The sequence below is a fragment of the Rana temporaria genome, chromosome 7 (genome assembly GCF_905171775.1).
Source record: "Rana temporaria chromosome 7, aRanTem1.1, whole genome shotgun sequence".
Lineage (NCBI taxonomy): Eukaryota > Metazoa > Chordata > Amphibia > Anura > Ranidae > Rana > Rana temporaria.
The window spans coordinates 109,245,494-109,261,838 of NC_053495.1; the positions used below are offsets into that span (position 1 = coordinate 109,245,494).

Below are 16,345 nucleotides of genomic sequence, written 5' to 3' on the forward strand. Positions count from 1 at the left end.
AGAACAGCAGGGGGGTAAGGATCATACCAAATAACAACATAACATGTAACAACTGCTAGACAGTAAAACCTGCGTGACAGCACAATTACATTATTGAATAATTTGTATTATAATTACATTATTATTATAATTATTTATAGTTATTTATTATATTATAATTTATGATTTTGTGTTTCAAACTTTATCATACCCGGGATGTCTACTAGACAATTGTTTGGACAGATTTAAGTGAGTTATTTCTAGGAATTGCAGGCCTACAATATAAAACACCAAATGTCCATGCAAAATAATGGTACAGCTTTCAGCACCAAAAATCTGAAAGAATCATACCGCCAGGGAGGTTAACGGTCAAACGTTTGACACACCTAAATGTGTTTGCAATACATGGCTTTAGTAGTGTTTTTCTTCTGCCAGGAGTTTTGGCATTCAGAGAAGCAAAGCAAACTTCCTGTGTACATGAAGCCCAATACTGGCAGAGAGGAAATATCTGCAAACTGCAAATGCCAGAACCAGAAAATTCTGAAAATGACAATGGTCAAACATTAAAACAGACCCCAGTCTTACAGAACATTTATTTCAGTATTGCTCGGATTTTTCTGCTTACTATATACAGTGCCTTGCAAAAGTATTCACCCCAGGGGTCAAGTCCTGGGGAAAAAAGTGTGGGAACTCCCACCCAAGATCCACTCCCCCACCAACAAAAAAAATGATACGCTCATATGCATAATTGCTAAAGCGCATTTTTTTTTTAAACAAGTTCTTTCTAAATCCCGCGATAACTTGCGGCAGACCTCCGCAATGTCTCCTGGGAACAATGACAAAAGCTCCCAGGAGACATTGCGGCATCGAGGAAGTGACGGAATACCCGCACACTACCCAATGAATCCATATACAGGAAGCGGCCAGTAACATAAAGGATTACTAAGGTTTGCCTGCCCCTGACAGTGAGTCAAGCTGGGCATCGCCGCTCAGTGAAGGATTGGCTTGGGCTCGGCTGCTTTAGTCCTGCAAAGGGAACTGCATTCCTGCTGTGAAAAAAGTGCAGGAACTCCGTTCCCAAGCGTTCCCGCAGGACTTGAGCCCTGATTCACCCCCTTGGCATTTTTCGTGTTTGTTGCCTCACAACCTGGCATTAACATGGATTGTTTGAGGATTTGCATAATTTAATTTACAGAACATGCCCACAACTTTGAATATGTTTTTTTTTATTGTGAAGCAAACAACAAATAGGACAAAATAACAGAAAAAGTAAATGTGCATAACTATTCACCCCCCTAAAGTCAATACTTTGTAGGGCCACCTTTTGTGTCCATCACAGCTCCAAGTCGCTTTGCATAAGTCTCTATGAGCTTACCACTGGGATTTTTGCCCATTCCTTCTTGCAAGACTGTTCCAGCTCCTTTAAGTTGGACGGTTTTTGCTTGTGAAAGTCTGACCACAGATTTTCTATTGGATTGAGGTCTGGGCTTTGACTAGGCCATTGCAACACATTTGCATGTTTCCCCTTAAATCACTCAAGTCTTTATTTAGCAGTGTGTTTGAGGTCATTGTTCTGCTGGAAGGTGAACCTCCGTCCTAGCCTCAAATCACACACAGAGTGGTACAGATTTTGCTCAAGAATATCCCTGTATGTAGCACCATCCATCTTTCCCTCAACTCTGACCAGTTTCCTAGTCCCGACTGCTGAAAAACATGGTTGGGATGGTGTTCTTTGGGTAATGTGTTGGCTTTGCGCCAGACATAGCTTTTTCTTTGATGGCCAAAAAGTATACTTTTAGTCTCATCAGACCAGAGCACCTTCCTCCATACATTTTGTGAGTCTCCCACATGCTTTTTCACAAACTCAAAACGTGCCATTTTGTTTTTTGCTGAAAATAATAGCTTTCTTCTGGCCACTCTGCCATAAAGCCCAACTCTATGGAGTGTATTGCTTATTGTCGTCCTATGTACAGATACCGGAGTCTCTGCTGTGGAACTCTGCAGCTCCTCCAGGGTTACCTTAGGTCTCTGCTGCCTCTCTGATTAATACCCTCCTTGCCCGGTCCGTGAGTTTTGGTGTGCGGCCGTCTCTTGGCAGGTTTGCTGTTGTGCCATGTTCTTTCCATTTGGTTATGATAGATTTGATGGTGCACCTAAGGATCATCAAAGATTTGGATATTTTTTTTATAACCTAACCCTGACTTGTACTTCTCAACAACATTGTCCCTTACTTGTGTAGAGAGTTTGTTGGTCTTCATAGCAGTGTTTGGTTAGTAGTGCCTCTTGCTTAGGTGTTGCAGTCTCTGGGGCCTTTCAAAAAGGTGTGTGTATATGTAATAATTGATCATGTAACACTTGGATTGCACACAGGTGGACATCATTTCACTAATTATGTGACTTCTGAAGGTAATTGGTTGCACCAGAGCTTTTTATGTGCTTCATAACAAAGGGGGTAAATACATAGGCACATGCCAATTACTGTATATGAATCAATAGAGAACTCTGCGCTATGGTAATATAAATATATTAAAGAAGCTGCTCCCCTAAAGTGGTGTGAAAACAAATTTAGCAATGAGGGGGGGTGTATAATAATAAGGGGGCGCTAATAGTAGGTGATAAATAAATTCCAAATTCTAGCTTGAAACAATATATTAACTATAAGGTCAACAATATAAAAGTGATTTAAAGTGCAAGTGCTTATATAATAACAACATCAAAAAATAGGTGCAAACAGGTCCAAAACAATGCAGCAATGGTCACTAAATGATAAGCATTGGTAAGTTCATGCATCAAATGGTTGACTTGAGAGTAGACACCATCACCACGGAACAGATATCAAACTGGCGACACCCGGTGAAAGGTAGAGGTAAGTGCCTACTTACCAGACCTCTATGACCCTTTGTTTGAAAAAAGGATCAGGTGGAGCTTTAGTACAGTTGGTGACCTAAGGTTTGTACTAGTACCTGGATGGGACTGGCCAGGAATGGACTCCAACAGAAGAAATTACCATGAATAAAATGAAAACAATGGCCGCTTACTTATGCAAGTGCCGAGACCTTGGCACTAAGGAATCAAGCGTGTTACAGCTAGATGTGCCAAATCTGGAAGTAGCTGATGACATCAATAGATGAGACGTACGTCGAGGCGTTCCTGGTCACGTTCAGCTACTTCCAGATTTGGCACAGAGAGGCGGTGTAATGCACGCTACACCTACCCACGAGAGTGAGACACAGTGCAGCTGGTGCTCCACGTCACATCTAGCTGTAACACGCTTGATTCCTTAGTGCCAAGGTCTCGACACTTGCACAAATAAGCGGCCATTTGGCTTTTGTTTTTAATCTGTTTTATAATAAATCGCAGAACTTCGCTATGGCCCGTTTTCTTCATTTTCCTCATGGTAATTTCTTCTGTTTGAGTCCATTCCCGGCCAGTCCCATCCAGGTACTAGTACAAACCTTAGGTCACCAACTTTACTAAAGCTCCACCTGATCCTTTTTTCAAACAAAGGGTCATAGTGGTCTGGTAAGTAGGCACTTACCTCTACCTTTCACCGGGTGTCGCCAGTTTGATATCTGTTCCGTGGTGATGGTGTCTACTCTCAAGTCAACCATTTGATTCATGGACTTACCAATGCTTATCATTTAGTGACCATTTCTGCATTTTTTGGACCTGTTTGCACCTATTTTTTTACATTGTTATTATATAAGCACTTGCACTTTAAATCACTATTATATTGTTGACCTTATAGTTAATACAGTGGTTCTCAACCGTTTTAGTGCCGTGACCCCTTGATAAAACTGCCCAAGTTGTGGGGACCCCTAACAGTAAAAAATTTTGTAGCGTCGGTTGTCGGCACCCAAGGCAAAACAAGTAATTTGCACCCCTAACCCTTACATTTGTGAAGTATTAAAACCCCTTATGGTACATTTTAGTATGTACCACTCTTTGTTCTCCTTTCTTTCCCTTTCATCTCCCTATCCTAATTTCTTCTTTTTTTGTTCCCATCCCTCAATCTAGCTGTCTTTCTTGCTCTTTCTCTTAGGCCCCGTACACACGACCGAACATGTCTGCTGAAACTGGTCCGCGGACCAGTTTCAGCAGACATGTTCGGTCGTCTGTACAGCCGAGCGGACAGGTTTCCAGCGTACATTTGTCCGCCCGACCGTTTTCGAGCGGACAAATGTTCCTTAGCATCCTGTCCGTCGGGCATGTTCGGTCGTCTGTACAGACTCATGAGCACGTCGCCGCGTCATCGTCACGGCGCAGACACGTCACCGCGCTGTCTGTCCGCGCAGATTGTCTCTCATTTCTGTCTGATGGTGTGTACAACCATCAGACAGAAATCTCCGACCGGACATGTTCGATGAAAACGGTCCGGCGGACCGTTTTCAGCGGACTGTCCGGTCGTGTGTACGAGGCCTTAAAGGAACACTAAAGGTTCGTTTTTTATTAGATCAATTGATTGCTGTAAGCTAGAGCATTTAAATATCACTTACCTCGTTTTTCCTTTTGACCTCCAAAATACAGTAATCCAGGTTTGAAAATGCCATTTCCTGTCACTCCTCTTCTTGCTTTCCACCAGCATCTGAGCTGTTTTGCATGGTGGAAAGCAAAATGTGGTCATCCCCTCCCTATGACTACAGCCCTGTGTGAAGATGCTCTCTTATCCCTCACAGGCGTGGAGGCTAAGCCTAATGGGAACTGTAGTTCCCATTAGGCTGTGATGTAGCAAGAATGAATGTGCACCGCAAACCAGGAAGTCAGTGAGAATAATGATTCAGGAGTGACGGAGGTGAATAAAACAGCTCGATTTCAACAGGTATCAAACTAGTTATAATGCAAAACATTACTTTTTACTTTATCAGCTACTGTCAGACTTTAATTTAAGAGGGAAATATTTCTGTCTTTACAACCCCTTTAATCTTTCTCTCACTTTTTAATTGTTGCTCCCCCTCTTTTCTTTTCCTTTCCACGTATTCTCTATATTTATTCCTTCCCTTACTCCTTGGGTGGTGGGGAGTTGGGATGAGTGGCAGTGCTGGTGGGAGAGTTGGGATGAGTGGCAGTGCTGGTGGGAGAGTTGGGATGAGTGGCAGTGCTTGTGGGAGAGTTGGGATGAGTGGCAGTGCTTGTGGGAGAGTTGGGATGAGTGGCAGTGCTTGTGGGAGAGTTGGGATGAGTGGCAGTGCTTGTGGGAGAGTTGGGATGAGTGGCAGTGCTTGTGGGAGAGTTGGGATGAGTGGCAGTGCTTGTGGGAGAGTTGGGATGAGTGGCAGTGCTGGTGGGAGAGTTGGGATGAGTGGCAGTGCTGGTGGGAGAGTTCTGATCAGCCAACATAGGTGCTCTTGATCAAGGTCATTTGCTGATCAGAGAACTGTAGTGGGGACATTTAATGGGAACTATAATCACAGGTAGTGTTATTCACTATGTCTCCCACTTCACATTCCTCACCAGTCAGCTGACCAAGAGTCTCTGCCCCCCCAGCCATGTTGTGAACTGAATGGGTGGCTGCAAAGAGGCTGAGTGGGCGGCTGTGGGCTCCAGGGACAGCCCTTCTGGGTGGCTGCAAAAGAGGTGCAGGCTTCAGGAGCAGCCCAGGATTTTGTGACCCCTGGCAAATCATCATTTGACCCCTCGAGGGGGTCCCGACCCCCAGGTTGAGAACCACTGAGTTTATATATTGTTTCAAGCTAGAATTTGGAATTTATTTAGCACCTACTATTCGCGCCCCCTTATTATACACCCCCCACAATTACTGTATATACTCGAGTATAAGCCGACCGAATTTAACCCTAGGCACCTAATTTTACAACATTTTACAAAAAACTGGGAAAATGTATTAACTCGAGTATAAGCCAAGGGTGGGAAATGCAGAAGCTACTGGTAAACAATGCCCATCTGTAGCCTCATGTAACTTTGATTATGGTCTCCCGCTTTTTATGCAGTATTAACTGTTCGGTGGCTGTCCACTGTAACAAAGCCCCACCTCTTCCTCGTCCATGATAGACTGATTCAGTTTACCAGCACTGTAGCAGTGTTCAGTCTATCACGGACTAGGAGGAGGCGGGGCTTTGACACAGTGGACAGTCGCCGAGCAGTTAAGACCGCATGACACAGTGGGAGACTGTCACTCGAATATAAGCCGAGGGGGCTTTTTCAGCATAAAAAATTAGCTGAAAATGTCGGCTTATATTCCAGTATATACGGTATACGTTTTTTATTTCTGAAAAATAGTATTTTTCTAATTTTACTTCACCAACTTAGACTATTGTGTTCTGATCCATCACATATAATTCAGATAAAAAAAAAACATTGAACTAAAGACTGTAATGTAACAAAATAGGTAAAAAGCCAAGGGGGTGAATACTTTTGCAAGGTAATGTAATCCCTTTATGCAAGCACAGATGGCAGGGGCTAGGGCAGGCTTAAGCCTGGTACACACTATTGTATTTTTTTCCATTCAAACTGCTATACTAACCACCCCCGCACCGCCAGAACACTCCGATCAGTGCTCTCTGCCATTGGCTGCTGGTTTTCCAAAGTAATTTTGCCATGAAATTTATGGTTTTGTGATCACCTAAATTTGGGAGTAATTGTCCTTTAACTTAGTCTTGCAGCACTGCAAGGAGGAAATGTTATTTATGCACAATAAATGATCACTCCCCAACAGTTTAAGGCCCCATTCACATATGCATAGTGGAAACAACCTTTCACATTATGTGACTTATGTGAGCGTAACAGAATCACGTAACAATGTGAGCGATTGTTACGTGATTCTGCATGTCACATAGGGCCAGCCTATTCATTTGAATGAGCTTCCATATGCACATTTGTGCCCCGAAAAGAAGTTCCTGCTCATTTTCACACAATACGCTTTACACAATTTTTAAAGTGACAGATTGGCGCAATTGCCACACAAGGATCACGGCAGAATCTTATCACTTTTGGAGTGCCATTGAAGGATAATGGCACCCAAATAAGTGTTGCGGTTCTGTCCACAATTCCAAATTGTAAAGTGTGAATAGGGTCTTAGAGATGCCTGGATGTTGTAAACAGTCATTGTTCCCCATACACAAAAAAGATGTATTCATTAAAGTACAAAAATAAATAAATGTATGTGTTTCCCTTTTTTTGCCTTTTTTAAGTTTATTTTTAATAGAAAAAACATACTACAAATAAGAGTTTTAAAAAATAGACAGTAACATAAGCATGTACAAGACATGCCTTTCAAACTAGCAGTTCTTGTATGAGCATCAAGAGTGATGTAAAGAACGACTTCTAGACCAAAGTTTGTTGTAATGGGAACAGATTTGGCTATTACTGCAAACCTATAGATAAAGTATTGTATATTTGAACCCTCGCCTTGTAAAACAACCTATTCAGTTTAAAATAGAAAGGAAAGGCAAAATATTTATGTATACATAAAAAAAAAAAAAAACACGTTATAATTAAATGTTTCCCCTTTAAGTGATCAGATAATCTCTGTTCTCAGCTGCATAAGAAGCTCAAAGAACCGGGGGAGAGACTGAAGCACACTGGTCTGCCCAGTGAAAGGCTGCGCGGGGGGGGTCATTTTAGCAGAAGTCTGTTCATTGGAGCAGGGCAGGCCGAGTTCTCAACACAGCTATAGAACTGACCATGCTGTGCTCTCATGTTTAGTGTGGTCAGTTTTTATTTTATTAGGAAAGCAGAGGGGCTGGCAGGAACACCTGGGGTTTCACATAAAGGAAGCAATACAAAGAGAACAAGATTCAAGTACATCATACAGTAGGCACATATCAGAAATGCGAAATGTTGTGTTTAAATACAGCGTGCATAAATGTTTACATAATAGGAGAATTATTTTAGTTTATTGTATTCTTCTAAAACTAAATGTGGGTTATTTCTTTTATACAGGGAAAAAATGTTCTCAACCTAATCCACAAAATGGATACATCGAAGATCGGTACAATTTCCCAATAAGTCCGGATGCTTATTATAATTCGATTTATTATCACTGTAATTCTGGGTATCTATCTAAAGACAGAAAAAATTACTGGGGAGAAACAACTTGTACAAAAACTGGATGGAATCCTGAGCCAAAGTGTTCTAGTAAGTAAACTCTAATACTAATGCAGACATTGTATGTTTTTCATCATTGCAGTCAGATTGTAATAACAGACTTCAACTTTTGACAATGAAATGAATACATTCATACAAAGCAGTTTGGTACGGCCATTTCAACCAAATTTACTTAGAGAAGATTGATTTACTTATATATTTATTTATTAGTTTATAATCTTTTACTTTGTTTTGAGTGGTGCGCCATTAATGTTTTGTTACTGGGAGAAGTACTGTTATGGGACATATTGAAAAAATTTTGAGGATCTCAGAGCAGTTGTCAATATCATCCCTGTGTATGGAAATCTCTATGGCGATGGTTTTGTGATTCTGTCTACAGAAACCATACTCCTGCATGATCAACAAAATGAGGGCAGTGAGCTGTTTAAGAGGACGAAAACCTTGAAAGTTGTGTCCAGAAAGGCAAGCAAAGGGCTATTATCAGTGGCGGCTGGTGAAGACCCCGCCCTTCCACATTTGGCCCCTCTCACTTCTCATAAGCCACATCCCTTATATAATCCACCCACTCCGTCCCCTGTATTCCACTTGCTTCCACTCATAGGGGCTGATTTACTATTGTCAGTGTGCTGCGCTGGTTCATGCCTTAATTAGTACTCCGGGTGAAGCTTTAATTAGGCGCATGAACCAGCGTAGCAGCCGGCGCATTGCAAGTAATATGTAAAGCCGCGCCGAACTCCCTATAGAAGTCTATGGGAGAAATCAAAAGTGTTAATTTTAAAGGCTAATCTGCAAGTTTTGTCCTAAAAAGTGTTTGGGGACCTCAGTCCTGCCCCAGGGGACATGTATCAATGCTTTTTTTATTTTTTAAAAAGGCCGTTTTTTTCAGGAGCAGTGAATTTATTAATGCTTAAAGTGAAACAATAAAAGTGAAATATTCCTTTAAATTTCGTACTTAGGGGGGGGGTGTAATGTCAGCATGTGAAATAGCGCATTTTTACCCGCACTTAGAACTGTCCCTGCACAAAATGACATTCTGAAGGAAAAAAAGTCATTTAAAATTCACACGCGGCTATAATGAATTGTCGGCTCTGACAATTCTGACAGGATTAATTCATAAAACAAAAAAAAAATGTATGGGGTTCCCCCAAATTAAATTACCAGGCCCTTCAGGTCTGGAATGGATATTAAGGGGAACCCCGCCGTAAAAAAAAAGAAAAAAAGACAGTGCGGTTCCCCGCAAATATCCATACCAGGCCCTTCAGGTCTGGTGTGGATTGTAAGGGGAACTCCACCCCAAATTAAAAAAAAATGGCGTGGAGTCCCCCTAAAAATCCACACCAGACCCTTATCCGAGCACGTTAACCTGGCCGGCCGCAGAAAAGAGGGGGGGACAGAGTGCGGCCCCCCCCCTCTCCTGAACCGCACCAGGCCACATGCCCTCAACATGGGGAGGATGTCCCCATGTTGATGGGGACAAGGGCCTCATCCCCACAACCCTTGTCCAGTGGTTGTGGGGGTCTGCGGGCGGGGGGCTTATCAGAATCTGGAAGACCCCTTTAACAAAGGGGACCCCCAGATCCTGCCCCCCCCTATGTGAAATGGTAATGGGGTACACTGTACCTCTACCATTTCACCCCAAAAAAATGTCAAAAGTGTTAAAAATGACAGTAGCCGGTTTTTGACAAATCTTTTAATAAAATCTTCTTTTCTTCTTTCATTCGGGTTTCTTCCTCTGCTTCTTTCTTGGATCTTCTCGTCCACATCTTTTTCTTTCCCGGACTCAGCGCTTGAAATTGAATTAGCCGCTCCTGGGACCGCTCCTGGGACCCGCTCCCCTCTGACGCCACAAGTAAACTCCTTAGAAAGTCATGTGCGTCAGAGGGGGTGGGGTCACAGAGCGTCATACGGCGGGGGAATTCAATTTCAAGCACGCCGTCCGGAGAAGAAGAAGCCGCCGCAGCTTCCAATTGAAGTTCCCGCCGTGTGATGCTCATGTGACCCCGCCCCCCTCTGACGCACATATGCCACACGTGGACTTTCATATGAGTTTACCTGTGGCGTGAGAGGGGGGCGGGTCCCAGGAGCGGGAACACGGTGGGATCTTCAATTTCAAGCGCAGCACCCAGAAGATCAAGAAGATGCGGGACGAGAAGGTCGACGGACAGAGAAGAAGATGGGAGAAGACGTCGGGCAAGATGTGGACGAGAAGACCCAAGAAAGAAGCAGAGGAAGAAACCCGAATGAAAGAAGAAGAAGGAACCGCGGAAAGAAGATTTTATTAAAGGAATTGTCAAAAACCGGCTACTGTAATTTTTCACACTTTTGTCACTTTTTTTTGGGTGAAATGGTAGAGGTACAATGTACCCCATTACCATTTCACACAGGGGGGGGCGGGATCTGGGGGTCCCCTTTGTTAAAGGGGTCTTCCAGATTCTGATAAGCCCCCCGCCCGCAGACCCCCACAACCACCGGGCAAGGGTTGTGGGGATGAGGCCCTTGTCCCCATCAACATGGGGACATCCTCCCCATGTTGAGGGCATGTGGCCTGGTGTGGTTCAGGAGAGGGGGGGCCGCACTCTGTCCCCCCTCTTTTCTGCGGCCGGCCAGGTTAACGTGCTCAGATAAGGGTCTGGTGTGGATTTTTAGGGGGACTCCACGCCATTTTTTTTGGGGTGGAGTTCCCCTTAAAATCCACACCAGACCTGAAGGGCCTGGTATGGATATTTGGGGGGACCCCACGCCATTTTTTTTGTTTTTTACTGCGGGGTTCCCCTTAATATCCATTCCAGACCTGAAGGGCCTGGTAATTTAATTTGGGGGGACCCCCAAACATTTTTTTAGTTTTAATGAGCAATGACTGTATTCTTTATAGCCATGAGTACTTTTAAATTACTTTTTTTTTCACTTCAGAAATGACATCTTGTACAGGGACAATTCTAAGCACGGGAAACATGCGTGTACCCCCCCTCCCCCCCTGTACGAAATTTAAAGGAATATTTAACTTTTATTATTTCACTTTAACCAATTCCATACCGCGCCTATTCTGGCACTTCTCTCCTCCCTGTAAAAATTATATTTATTTCCTGGGAAATTACTCAGGACCCCCAAACATTATATATATATAATTTTTTAGCAGACACCCTAGGGAATAAAGTGGCGGTCATTTTTTCTTTGATTTCCAACGGTATTTGCGCAATAATTTTTCTAACGCCTTTTTTTTTGAGCCCAAAAAAAAAAACGGTTCATGAATTAAAAAATAACAAAACAGTAAAGTTAGCCCAATTTTTATGGATAATGTGAAAGATGATGTTACACCGAGTAAATAGATACCTAACTTGTCACGCTTTAATATTGCACACACTCATGGAATGGCGCCAAACTTTGGGACATAAAAATATCCATAGGCGATGCTTGATTTTTTTTTACAGGTTACCAGTTCAGAGTTACAGAGGAGGTCTAGGGCTAGAATTATTGATCTCGCTCTAACGCACGTGTCAATACCTCACATGTGTGGTTTGAATGGTGTTTACATATGTGGGCGGGACTTACAAGCATGTTCGCTTCTGAGTGCAAGCTACTAGGGACAGGGGCGTTTTTTTTTTTTTTTTTTTACCTAATATTTTTCTTTTTGCACTTTTCTGTCCCTTTTTTTATTTTGGATCACTTTTCTTCCTATTACAAGGAATGTAAACATCCCTTGTAATAGGACTAGTGTGTGACAGGTCCTCTTTATGGAGAGAGGCGGGGTCAATAAGGCTGGAAAGCATGGTATTGGAAAAAAAAAAAAGATCTCATGCTTTCAGCTGCAATCATATTCGTTCAGCACAGTGGTGTAGTGTATAGCACTTTGACCTAGCAGCAAAAGGGTCGCTGGTTCGAATCCCGCCCGTGACACCATCTGCCTGGAGTTTGCATGTTCTCCCTGTGCCTGCGTGGGTTTCCTCCCACAATATAAAAACATGCTGCAAATCGGATCCGGTCTAAATAAGCCCTAATATGCAGTAGTATATTTAGGTTTTGTGCTGCCCTAGGCCTGACTACATTTCTGCACCTCCTAATAGAAAAATTACCCACCCATATCTGTCAGAGCCACACCCTGTTTTTGTATGACCCGCCCAGGAATTTTCAGGGGACCCACACACTAGTTCTGGGGGGAGTGGGGCACTGGATTCCCTTAATTTGCATAGTTTTTCTCTCACTTCCTGTTTGGCTATGGGGCAGGAAGTGAAGGCAAATCTCCCCAATTGGACACAGATAATACAAAATAAACTGACAGGGCCTATAACCCTCCCTCACTCTATCCAAAATTAAAGAAAATAAAAAGTGTTGATTATAGTTCTAGTTGAAGCACACATTTCAGAGAGTTTTGAGAGGCCTAAGAAAATATAACCATGCCAATAGGCCAGGATACAGTGTTGCTAATATGTATGAATGTGTGTGTTAGGGCCCCCCACAAACACCACCCAATGTTAATTAAAACATTATTAATTTGCAAATAAGTATTATCTGCTCATTTTTTGGGGATGTCTGCACCCCTGATAGTGACAACATTTGTGAGGTGTCTTTACCCTTTCTAATTCAAATACATTCACTTCCTGTCACATAGCCAAACAGGAAGTGAGGGTAAATTCTTACTAATATCTTTTCTTGGGGACACATAGATCAATCTAAATAGTTTCCCATTATGTAAATTAAACTCTAGCATTTTGCTGTGTACACCCCAAATTATTAGGGATCTTGGACTTTGGGGTCCATTTACTAAAGGCAAATCCACTTTGCACTACAAGTGGACAAGCAAGGAAGAAAACAAAACAACTTTGCTTCTACAGGATTGGATGTTAAAACCATCAGTGCTTCCTCTCTGATTTTCAGCGACTACGCTTGTACTGCAGAGTGGCTTTGCCTTTACTAAACCCCAAACTAAATAATCATTTGGGGCAGGGATCCTCAAACTACGGCCCTCCAGCTATTGTAGAACTACACATCCCATGAGGCCTTGTAATGCACTGACATTCACAGACATGACTAGGCATGATGGGAATTGTAGTTCCTGAACAACTGGAGGGCCCTAGTTTGAAGACCCATGATTTGGGGTGTACACAGCAGTGCTGGAGTGTAATTTGCTTAATGGGGACACTAGTTAGATTGACCTGTCTCCCCAAGAAAAGACACTGGTAGGGTTTTAACCTCACTTCCTGTTCAGCTGTGTGACAGGAAGTGAAGCCAATTTTAAGAAAAGGGACACAAAGCTCAACCCAAAAAAAACACAAGCAGGGGTTCTAACACTCACTTGGCTTCCCTCAAACACCCACAATTAGAATAGGATTGCCTTGCGCTAGATTTAAGCACAATGCTGTAACTCGGCACTTCAAGCCTGTCCACCAATAGCCCCCCCCCCCCTACCCCACAGGCCATGTTTGCAGGTTTTCCTTCATCTTGCACATGTGCTTTAAAAGACAGTCTGGACAGCAATTCTTGATAAGAGAAATCCACAAAACATGTCCTGTCGGGGGTATTTGAGGGCTGAGGACCACTGCAGTAAAAAGAATACTTACCAGTTTGTCTTTAATTTCCTCGAGATTAAACATGGCAAACATTTCATGCCTACACACCAGGAAAGAAGCTTAGACAAAAATCACACCTAATTTGTTAGGCCCAAACCTATTTCAGCTGCAGCTGACTGTAGCATGAAAAAGTAACAAAAAACAAACTTCAACATTTTAAAGTAATTTTTATTGGTCAACAAAACATGGAAAGCAAAAAAGACAAACAAACAAACAAACACACAAACAAATACATTTCAAAAATGAAAATAAACATAGGTTAACCGTCCCAACATCTTCAGAATTTTTTTTTTAAATAAGGCAGCAGAGACAAATACATAAAAGTGAACATCATTTAAAAATAAACAAAAAACATTGGAAAAATAAAAATAAACATGCTCCAACCCACATTTCTGTTTAGCAACAGCATGCCTGCCTGCCCCTCTGAGGGCGACTGAGGACTGATCGATCCACGCTTTTTATAACATGTGTGCTAATTTAGCAATTGAAATTACATGAACAAATTTCAGTCTCTTGTTTGGGTGAGCTTGTAAGTGCTTACACCTGGTAATAACCCACCCACGCTCTATGAGCATCCAAGTGATTTTCACCCTTTAAAAAGAAAGGATTTTTTTTTCTAAGTGTCTGAGCAGGCTCAGTTCATCTCACATGAAGGAACAAAGCTGCAATGGCTGCTGAAAGCATGAGAGCTTTTTTTTTCCTGAACTCATGCTTTCCAGGCTGAAGGGGAGATCTTAGTGAATTATTACGTAACAAAAATAAATAATAATAATTAAAATGCACCTGTCCTCCCAGTCAGAAGCGAACACGCAAATTTTTTTTTCTTCAGGTTAACAGTTTAGAGTTACAGAGGAGGTCTAGTGCTAAAAGTATTGCTCTCGCTCTAACGCACGCGTCAATACCTCACATGTGTGGTTTGAACAATGTTTACATATGTGGGCGGGACTTGCATAAGTCCCGCCCACATATGTAAACACCGTTCAAACCACACATGTGAGGTATTGACGCTTGCGTTAGAGTGAGAGTAATACTTTTAGCACTAGACCTTCTCTGTAGCTATAAGCTGGTAACCTGAAAAAAAAAAAAAAAAGGTCGCCTATGGGGATTTTAAAGTACTGAAGTTTGGCGCCATTCCATGAGTGTTTGCAATAGTAAAGTGTGACATGTTAGGTATCTATTTTTTTTTTTACTTGGAAAAAACAACTTTATTAATTGAAAGCACATAATACAAAACAGGTCAAACACATTTGTCAATAAAAATACAGTGTCATACAGTGAAATGCATGCTCAGTTTGTTTACTCATATACCTCTAGTCTAACATTCACATCTTCACGGAACATTTTAATATGGAACAACCTCCGAGTACGGGACAATCAGGCACACGCCTCCCCATCTCCCAGCCATCTGTCCCAAACCTTGGAATACTTCTGTGTGGCACCCCTGTGTGTGTAGATCAGCTTCTTGAATGGCAAGGTGTCATTAACTGCCTTTTTCCACATCGGTAGAGTGGGGGGCAGGGCCTGCATCCATCTCTGCGCAATTACTTTTCGAGCTAAAAATAAGGTTTCCAATATGAAAATTGTGTGATATTTATCCACCTCTACATCCGGAATCAGTCCCAGAATACACAGCTTAGGGTCAAGCACCACAGGGGACCCCATATTGTCATGCAGAAAGCGGACAACTTGTGTCCAGTAGGTCTGAATATTTGGACAACTCCAAATGAGATGGTAAAATGTGCCACTCGTGGACTGACACAGACGACAGGTCGGGTCGGGTATGCGTTGGAATTTGGCCAGTCTTAGTGGTGTTAGGTAGGCTCTGTGAACAATGTAAAGTTGCGTCAGTCTATCTGACAGTTTAGGTGATGCAGTCTTGGTCCCCTCTAGTATCTCATCCCAGTCTGCACCCTCTATTGGGCCTATGTCCTGCTCCCAGGCCACCTAAGCTTTCTGAGTAATGGCTACTGTACCCCGATGTCTAACGGCGCGGTATAGGTGCGAGATAAGTTTGGAGGGATCATTTCCCATGACATTATCTAGTACCGGCAGGGGTTCCGCCTCCACCTCTAGAGACGGTAGCTGGGTACGAAGTGCATGCCGGAGCTGCAGGTATTTAAATGCTAATTGCTGTGGGAGCGAAAACTCCTCTCTAAGTGCCTGGAACTGCTTGAGCCCCGGGCCCGATAGGACTTGATGCAAGTATATTATTCCGTGTCTGGCCCACACCACCGAGTCAGGGACCCCCGCTAGCTCCGGCATATGGCTATTAAGCCACAATGGGGTGTGTGAATAAAATTTACCAATATTCTGTTTTTTAAGGGATATTTCCCAAATCTGTTGGTGGTGCTGTAACATCCCTGTGTTATACTTCGAAGCCTGTTTTCGTTTCCCTCGAAGGATTGCCTGAAGGGGCGTGTGCGCTGGGTGCCCGGGTTTGTCGCAGACCAAAGCCCTATAGCGTTGAAGTTCCGAAGTGTTAAAGTGAAACACCTCCCATATCCGTTGGGTTCTTTAAAATGTGCCAGGCAAGTTTGTGTCTACCACTCCCCCATACAAAGGAATTCAGAATAGCTTCCATTTGCTTGAAGACTTTCAAGGGAATGTATAGAGGGGCGTGCCACACCATGTATAGGATTTTGGGCAAAATAATAATTTTTATGATATTTATGCACCCCATCACCCCCAAGGGTAATCTAGCCCACGTTTGCGTTGTAAGTTTGATCGTGTCAAACAGCAGT

General features: G+C 42.8%; 1 protein-coding gene across 10 annotated transcripts in view; it reads left to right on the forward strand.

Moving 5' to 3' along the window:
- Positions 1 to 16,345, forward strand: part of LOC120946232 (complement factor H-like) — a 3,139,400-nt gene that overhangs the window by 216,016 nt on the left and 2,907,039 nt on the right. For all 10 annotated transcript variants that reach the window (XM_040361064.1, XM_040361066.1, XM_040361056.1 and 7 more), the window contains exon 8: positions 7,876 to 8,070. In XM_040361064.1, the coding sequence (XP_040216998.1) occupies positions 7,876 to 8,070 (195 nt within the window). The remainder of the gene's footprint in view (positions 1 to 7,875; positions 8,071 to 16,345) is intronic.